Source organism: Myotis davidii, unplaced genomic scaffold, assembly GCF_000327345.1.
Source record: "Myotis davidii unplaced genomic scaffold, ASM32734v1 scaffold151, whole genome shotgun sequence".
Taxonomy (NCBI): domain Eukaryota; kingdom Metazoa; phylum Chordata; class Mammalia; order Chiroptera; family Vespertilionidae; genus Myotis; species Myotis davidii.
In genome coordinates, this window is record NW_006285248.1 from 1,725,186 (window position 1) to 1,733,955 (window position 8,770).

Here is an 8,770-nt window from a genome sequence, read left to right on the forward strand (position 1 = left end):
TGCCCACGGGTCAGTTCTGGAGTTCCTAGTGGCCTTTGAAATGTTTAGGAAACTGTTCACTGACCCTTCCATCTGCCGGAGAACCCGGAGCCTCGGTTACCCTGCTGTTGTCAGCAACTGTTGTTGACATGTCTCTGAACTGTCACGAACCCAGGAAAAGGTCACGGTCTCAACTCTTAAGGAATCTGGGAAATCCAAAGGGAGGCCGACTTTCTGATCTATGAGGAAATGACCAAGCCTGAGTGCCCAAACCAGAAGGTGTGGCTCAGCCTCTAACAGCAAATCAAGCCAGAGAAAGGAGAAGCTGCATGGGCTGCTATGTTTGGGGAAGGCTTTTTGAATGTAGACAGTGGGCCTGGAGGGACAGTGGGTTTTGGATTGTTCTAAGGTGTGGATGTAGGTAGAGGAAGAAATGGGCACCACCTGGCCAAGGCAGGGGTCTGGGAGGTGTGGGATAGCCCCTGGGGATCAGTCACAAGTAAGTGTAAGGGAAGGGGGCGCAGGGCAGGGACAGATGCTAGGTACCTGGAGCCTGGGTTTGATTCAGGGGGAAGCCAATGGTGTGTTCTTGAACAGGGGTGAGGCAGAGCTGACGATGCAAACTCAGGCTTACTGCTCCCGGGACCAGCAGAGAAGTCCCCATCTTCTCTTTGCCTAAGTGTGGAAACTGGCACATTGGCAGGACATTAAACTATTCAATGAACCATTATGTAGCACTTACTCGGTGGCACTTTATTTTTTAAAAAATACATAATTCTAAAATAAATGCATAATCACATATGGCGAGAAAACTATTTCCCACTTGTAGTAGCCAATTTAAAGAAACATGGGAAGTTCATGATACTGGACAAGGCGGGTGGATGTTGTAAAGCCTAATGGTGCTCCCGCTGCACATAGCAGACGAGTGACGGAGGCTCCAGAGGCCCCGGTCTGCACACAGCAGGTTTATGAGGCAGAGGCACTGCAGGGTGGTCGGAGGGTGGGGAGAACAGTGGCAAGGAGGCCAGTTAGCCTTCTTCCAGGAGTGAGGATGGAGAGGAAACAGGAGAGGGAGGCATTGGTTGGGCCATTGTTCAGGCGGCGGTCGCATGTGTCTGCCTGGGTTCATCTGTGATGCCCATTTCAGGTACAGGCACCTAGTGTGTGGCAATGGTTCTGTACAGTGAACATGGGCAGGTCCCACGAGCTAACTCCTGATTGAAAGCTGACACTTATTTGACGGTGGACCACAGCCTATATACTAAGTCCTTGCATTACCTCTTCCATTCCTCACAATAACCCTGTAAAGTGTCTGCCATTAGTCCCCGCTCTTTTACAGATGAGGGCACTGAGGCTCTGAGAGGTGAAATGTGCCCAAAGCCACACTGGTGGGATTCAAACCCGTGTGTCTGACTGCAAGGCCTTTCGCTAGCACAGATACCGCCTCCTTCTTGATGGGCACTAACGACGTTTTACGGCATGCCCTGTTTCTCACATTTCTCCCTCACTTAACCTAGAATATGGGTTCCTATGACTAAGTTTGGAATTGGATTCATATCTCTAAGCACCAGAAACAACAGAAATTCTCTAGCCCATAAACCCCGTTCCTAACCCCTGTGCAGCATATTAATAGGTCTGATTCTATGGTTAATATCGTCATTAAAGTGGCTCTCCTTGGCCCTTTAAGAAGCTCATTAATCACTAAATATAGACCACAACTCGTTCTTTTCCACCTCCGCATGCTGCTTCCCCCCATTGTGTGATGCCATCTGGTGCTATGAGATCATGCTTTTCGTGTTCCTTTTCAGAGAGCCAGATTCATTGCTCTCCACTCCCGGAAAGCCAGTTAATTCCAACTGCACGCGTGGCTTTGAAAAAATTTGAATCTAATGCCTCCTTGTGGATTTTCACAGTATCACTCTTGACCGTAACATCACATGGAACGTCTGTCTTTACCACCATCCAGGTACATGTGTACGCTCGTCTTTTTATCAAAAGGACCTAATTTGTCCTGGGTAAGCCATCAAGAAACTACAGGTCTTTTCCTGTGTGACTGGTGTCAAGCTTCAGGCGTCAGTTGTGCGTGTGTGCTGGAGGAGGCCAGACCTTAATCATACGCTTTCCTCTTGTAATCTGTTAGGCTTTCGGCTCTGACAGTGGAACAAGCTTTTCAGAACAAGGAACTAAAACAGCGAATGGCAGGCCTCTGACGCTGCTGATCTGTCCTTCACTCCCACTTTCTCGTCTAATTCTGCCCGAAGTCTCTAATCGTCTCCAAGGGAGGAGAGCATCGGGGCTGTAGAACATTTTCTTGCAAATTCAGCTGAGGAGCCTTGGGCTCGCCACCAGACTCCCAGTCTTAGGGGTCTTTGAGGACTGCTTGTTACTTCTGTCCGGGGCAGACCTTGCCACTCTCCCCACCTCATTTCTCTTCTCACTTCAGGGGATCCTGGCAGTTTAAATTTAGCCTGGGGGCCTGGTGGGGAAGGAACGGGAATGGTAACGTGGTGATATGTGCACGGCTTACCTCATTCCTGGCACCGGCCGGACACCCCCTGGGGGAGCAGAGGGGGGCGGGCTGGGCAGGCTGCTCCCTTCGTTTCTGCTACTCTCCCTGCCCGCTGGGATCGTGCCTGTTCCCAGCAAGGGTGAGAGCAGAAGATGGGCCCTGAGGATATTTGCAATGATGTAAAAGGGACCCACTCATTTCCTTCCCTAGCACAGGAGTTGTTCCAGAGCCAGCCCTGCTGAGTCTAGAACAATTTCTCCCCAGTCCACACCCCATCGCCAGCATTAAGTATTATACTTACTGAAATTCTACTGATTATTTTGCATTTATAAGGATTTTTTAAAAAAAAAGCTGCCAGGATTAAAGGATGAACATTCATTTACATCTCTTTTAAGGTTAATCTAATTGGATTGCATTTATCCCAACGACTGATCAAGATGATTTACAATGGAAGAAGGAAGTCCGGTTGTGTTTTAATTTGAAGGGAGGGTAGATACTTTTATAGGATTCAGAAGACTTTAGGGGGGAAAATAGGCACATATTATTTTATGCAGTAGAAGTATGGGTTGGAAGGGAGGGTAGTAGAAGGTACTAGATAAAGTATTGGATACACTTGCCCATTTCAAAATATTGTGCCTCAGGCAGGGAATTTTCCAATATCACCCTTTCTCCCAGGACCCAGAGCTCAGGTCAGTGAAATTCATGTGTAGGAATTACATCAGGTGGCCTGGGGTTAAATAGGCTCTTGTGGTTGCCTGGAGACCTAATCACTACCTCCACCGCCTCACAGAAGGTTGTCTTTATGGAAAAATGTCTTCTGGTTTCCAAAAAACACACTTCCTAATGAACTCTTCGATGCAACCCATTTGAGAGTCAGAGGTTGGACCGGATTCAGACCTATGCAGTTTATCTGTGTTAACTTACTATTTCAAGCTGATTTCTCCCAACCATCTGTATACTTTTAGGCCATTTCCCCTGGAGGAGTTTTGCATTTAGTCAACACAAACTCAGTGTTGAAATGCAATAAACGGAGTTTAGATCTTTATCCAATTGAATACATTCAAAAGTGAAACGTGGAATTTTTTTTAAAGGTAGCACACTGTAAAAAAAAAGAAAAAGAAACACGATTTTTAAAAATTATTTCATGTTTTAGGTTTTTACTGCTCTGACTGGCCTCTATTAATGAAAATAATCAAGACATTCCTACGCCCTCCCCCATCCCACTCAGTTTGGAAGACGTTATTCGGCCTCGGGCCTCCCGAACTCTATTATAGATGCAACTAGTAAATCACATCTCTTGTTTGCCTCAAGGTATTGCGCAGCGGTGCACAGCGATCAAGTACCACTTTTCTCAGCCAATCCGCTTACGGAACATTCCTTTCAATTTAACGAAGACAATACAGCAAGATGAATGGCATCTGCTTCGTGAGTATTTCTGGGAAAGGGCCAGAGAGGAAATGGTGGTGTCTTTCTGAACAACAAGAATTCGTAGGGTTGGACTGAAAGATGCTGTGTGGATCCTACATGGGCCTCGGGGCCCAACTCGACTTGGTCGGAGACTCAGGGAGTCATTTCACTGTGCCGTGGTCACAACTCGTTGACACATCAAATGTGTGAAAACCAGGCACAAAGCTTCGTAAGACAGTGCGGCAGGCGTGGTGCCCGGGTGGCTTCCTGAGTCCTTTCTTTCCCGAGTCATCAGGTATAAGGGCCTGCCGGTAGAAGGCCACTTGTCTTGATAAACCGAGGAGGTTACACCTTAGGTCCTATTTTTGTTTCGCTTATCCGCTGTGCATTGTAGCTACTGTGTCTATCTTAGACCTTGGTGTTTCTGCTGCACCATTTTTATGAGCATATGTCATCATCTTCTCAGAGGGTATCTGTTACCTCTACATTTCAATGGCAGATGCTACCCCTTTTCACTGTTAGGGAAATGTGGAACTCTAGAAAGGATCATGCAATGTGATGCTTCAGAGGGCTGATGCTTACTTGAAAACTGTTGATTTATGCTGCCTGGTGATAGATAACCTGGGAAAGCAAAAACCAACGCATCTAACAGTGGGGTGTGCCCCTCATCTGGGCTCCATGTGTGCACAGGTGTGCAGATCTGTTGCCTGGCCCCAAGGGCTGCAGACCTATCTTTGGGACCTATTGTTTTAAGAAGCTAACAATTTTAAAAACTGGCTTTGTTAAAAAAAAAAAAAAAGGCAGAGGGAAGGAAGGAAGAAAACAGAAAGAAGCAAAGCTGGCAGGACAATCTGAGTGCGGCTGTAGGGTGGCAACCAGAGTGGAAAGGGGTCCAGGTACATGTAGACAGTCCGTCCCTTGGTTTTGCCCAGAAGGTGGGGGAGGGGCTGTGTTCCTGGCCCAGTGATCACAATTGTGTTTTTGTGAGAGACCAAACCTGACAGTTGTGGATACAGTGGGAATAGTCCCTCCTTAACCTGGGGCAGTGGGTGCTTGGGTTGCAGGGCCTGTGTTTAAGGGGGGAGGGTGGCTATGAGCAGATGTCTCCTATGTGCCCTTTGGGCCCTATTTCAGTCACCACAATGGCCTTCCCTTTCTCCAGTCCTTTCTGAAAACAGGCAGGAATCGATATAAATGAAAACAAAAATAGCTGGCATCCGTGGTGCTCGGGCGAAACCGTATTTCACTGTAACTCGCTTTTTAGGCTCTTTCTCCAAAGTCAGATTAATCACAGCCATGGCCATGGTGGTAACCTGCATTCCTGTCGCCCTTGTAAAGATAATGAAGGTATTTTGCACACCTGCCTTGCTGTCAGTGTACTAAGTGACTTGCTATCTGTTATCCAAGTTGACCCTGGCGCTGTCCTCTGGCCCGTTCTCTACTTGGTATGGACTTCTCCACAGGCTCACAGAGGGTAACTCCGACCCCTCGGGGTGTTACACCCCATCTGTCCTCTTATGAAATGGGAAGGAAGTGCCCTAAACCTCAGTCTTGTAGGCCCTAAGCCTGTCTGTGCAACTTGTTAATTCTCATCACATATACAAAGCTCTTCTTTCTCTAATTTTCAAGGACTCTCCTTCTGCTTATTATGTTGGATGTCTGTTTGTGTTTCGAGATTAGATTTGAGAAGAATCACGGCCGGCTTCCTGGGCATGGCCGTGGCCGTCCTGCTCTGCGGCTGCATCGTGGCCACGGTCAGCTTCTTCTGGGAGGAGAGCCTCACCCAGCACGTGGCCGGCCTCCTGTTCCTCATGACAGGTACGTGAGCCCCTCAGACGCCTCTCCCTGCCAAGGTCAGGGCTGCCCTGGAAGCAGCTGGCTTCCCTTTGTTATCTCTTCACTTGTTCTGTTTCCACTTGTGAGACAAGCAGCCAGAAGAAGGCTCGTTAGGCATTGGTGGGTCATACGGAATTTGAAGAAACAACAGTGGTCAAAAGGCACCCTGGTTTCTTCATTGTGGCCCATTAGAAGGTTGGATGGAAATATCTTGGGTTTTAACTGTATATCAGTCAGCTCTGATTTTTCTATCCCATTTTTGCATACTGCACCCCAGCCCTGGCCGGACTCAGCAGACAGGGAGCCCTGAGAAGAGAGAGCGTCATAGAGCAGCACAGCCCACCCTCCAGGCTCAAAGTCAACTCCAGTGACATCCCTTAGTGATGGGGTCATCGGTGTCATGTTTCACATAAATCCTTCATTCATTTCATCCCACACATGGTTTTTGAGGACTCACCATGTACCACACACTGCTCTAGGTACTAGAGACACACAATGAACTAGGCAGACAAAATCCTTCTCCATTTTTGTTATGGGGAGACAGAAACTATTTGTGAGAGTGATAAAAGCTAGGAGGAAAGTAAACAGGTGGAAGAGGGGAACCCGAATGGCCTTGCTGAGGCAGCGATTTCTGAGCCAAATTGTGAGGAGCACCCTTGGTCAGGGGGGTGCTGCCACTGAGGAGAGCGGGGTGGGCGGGTGTATTTTGTGCTACAGAAAGCACACTGGTGTGGCTGGGGGCAGGGAAAGAAAGGGGAGGATCGCATGAAAAGCAGGCGGTGGCTTGGAATTTAATTTACCGGTGATGGAAGACACCAGAAGGTTTTAGGCAGAGGAGTGACTTGATCTTAAAGCAGGAGATTGGATGCCGGTGGGTGGAGGGTGGAGGGTATCAAATGACTATGGCCTTTTTGATAAGCAGGGAAGGACATTTTTGTCTAAAAAGGAGTCAGGATCTAAGTTGATGGTGAACACTGAGTGCAGGGAAGAAATCTTTCCTTCTGTTCCTTATCCTCTATAATAAAGAACTGATATGCTAATTAGACCAAACAGCAGAACAACCATTCGGACAACTGTCCAGACGATGTTCCAGATGAAGCTGGGGCTGTGAGGGCCAAGGCAGCTGGGGCTGTGAGGTCCAAGCCCCTTGCACGAATTTCGTGCATCGGGCCTCTAGTTGTAGAATAAGTGGGCTAGGACAGCAAAGAATCACAAAAAAAATTAGTGTATGTGTGATTCGTGAATGCCAAATTAACAGTTTTACAAAGGATGCTCAGTATTAAAACTAGTATTACTCTAGGTAAGTGGCCATCTATAATAATAAAAGCATAATATGCAAATCGACTGAATGGCCGAACAGCAGAATGACTGTCCAGGCATCCTTCCGGTTGACCTTTTGTACAAAGTTGGGGCTGCAGCCACTGTGGCTGTGAGGGAGGGATTGAGGCAGCCGCCCCTGCTGCAAAGGCCTACTCTTGCATGAATTTCGTGCATCAGGCCTCTAGTTTCAAACAAGCTTATTTCTATTAACCTGAAGTTCTGTTACTCAAGTGACCACGACTGGGTTTTCTAGCACTTCTCAGGGTAGTGGTCACCCACCCAAGCCTTGTTAACTGGAGGCAGCAGTGCCCCTCTGTGGCTGACACTGGTTTCTTTCTGTCTGTTTTCCAGGGCTGACAGGTAAGTGGCACTTTGCTTTCTGGTGTGCTCCACCAATCAGCCTAGGAACCCCCCACCTACCCCTTTTCCCGCCTTGTCGGTAATGGGGGTCATCATTCAACATCCTGACAGAGCATTCAGAAGTCACTTGGCCCCTGAGTAGTTGTGAGCAGAAGACCAACTTAGGTTTTCCCGAATTTGTTGAATACACAGCAGAGCACAGGAGGCTAAAATTCTAGTTCCTGCGGTTTTGGAGGAGGATTTGAACCCTCAAGACCAGTCATCAGGTGCTGCCTACGGGATTCATTTAAAATCCAAATTATAGAATAAGTGGGCCAGGACAGCAAAGATTCATAGGCCTGTGCTGCCCAGAGAATACCTTTATGTCTCTGCTGGGGGACACTGGTCGTAAAAAATCTTCCCCATTTTCTTCCTTCCCTTTATTAGTTGAGCCCCCATTTTCCTGACTCTTGTCCCCATATACATGAAATAAATGCAAATTACCCAACCCTGGGAAGGCCCACATCACATACCCTGGTCAGGAAAATGAGAGAGGCCTGAGTAGTAGTCCAGGCATACCTTGTTTTATTGTCTGTCACTTTATTGTATTCATGGATGTTGCTTTTCTTATAAATTGAAGGCAAGACCCTCCACTGGCAAAGATTATGATTCACTTTATTGTGATATTCACTTTATTGCGGTGGTCTGGAACTAACCCGCAATATCTCAGAGGTATGCCTGCAGTTTTTAAAGGACACTTTTAATATGGGTGATACATGAATAATTTAGCATATAAAACAACTATTAGCAATAAGATAAATCACAGGGACATAAAAGCCAGGCCTAGTGGATTTTCCTTGGGAGACTGAGGGGCTGGTTTGGTATTACATGAAAGAAAGGTAGGAATTCAGTATTGGGTTGACTTAGAGGAGAGCTAGGAGCCAAGTTTCCTGAGCCGGCTCCCCCTGTCCCTGCTCTGCCCTTATTTCTGATCCACATGTGGACTGTAACTTGGGGCCAGACTAGCTCAGGGATCCTCTGGCTTTGTTATGGAAAGCCCCTGTGCAATTGTTAAATAAAAACAAAACAGCAGCCACAATAATAAAAAGCCATAATAACCAAAACAACAACAACAAACGTATAAACTTGAAGTTTGATTGCCATTCCTGAAGGACAGAGAGACACAACACAACATTGTTTTCCTCCTTGTGCTTTGGGTTGCCCAAACAACATTTTTGGAATAAAGGGAAAATTCACTTAGATCCCATCCCCTCAAAAACTAGATTGTTTAATTATTTTTCTTGCTCATGAGTTTGCCTAGAGAGAGAGGGGGAGAGAGAGAGAGAGAGAGAGAGAGAGAGAGAGAGAGCGAGACATCTG

At 47.1% G+C, this 8,770-nt stretch overlaps 1 protein-coding gene across 2 annotated transcripts in view; it reads left to right on the forward strand.

Annotated features, from left to right (window-relative positions):
* Positions 1-924: 924 nt before the first annotated feature.
* Positions 925-8,770, forward strand: part of TMEM178A (transmembrane protein 178A) — a 16,131-nt gene continuing 8,285 nt past the window's right edge. The window contains exons 1-2 of one of the 2 annotated variants that reach the window (XM_006755937.2): positions 925-3,913; positions 5,576-5,713. In XM_006755937.2, the coding sequence (XP_006756000.1) occupies positions 3,763-3,913; positions 5,576-5,713 (289 nt within the window). In that variant the 5' untranslated portion in view covers positions 925-3,762. Of the gene's footprint in view, positions 3,914-5,570; positions 5,714-8,770 lie in introns of both variants that reach the window. The other variant, XM_006755939.2, reaches the window with a different exon arrangement.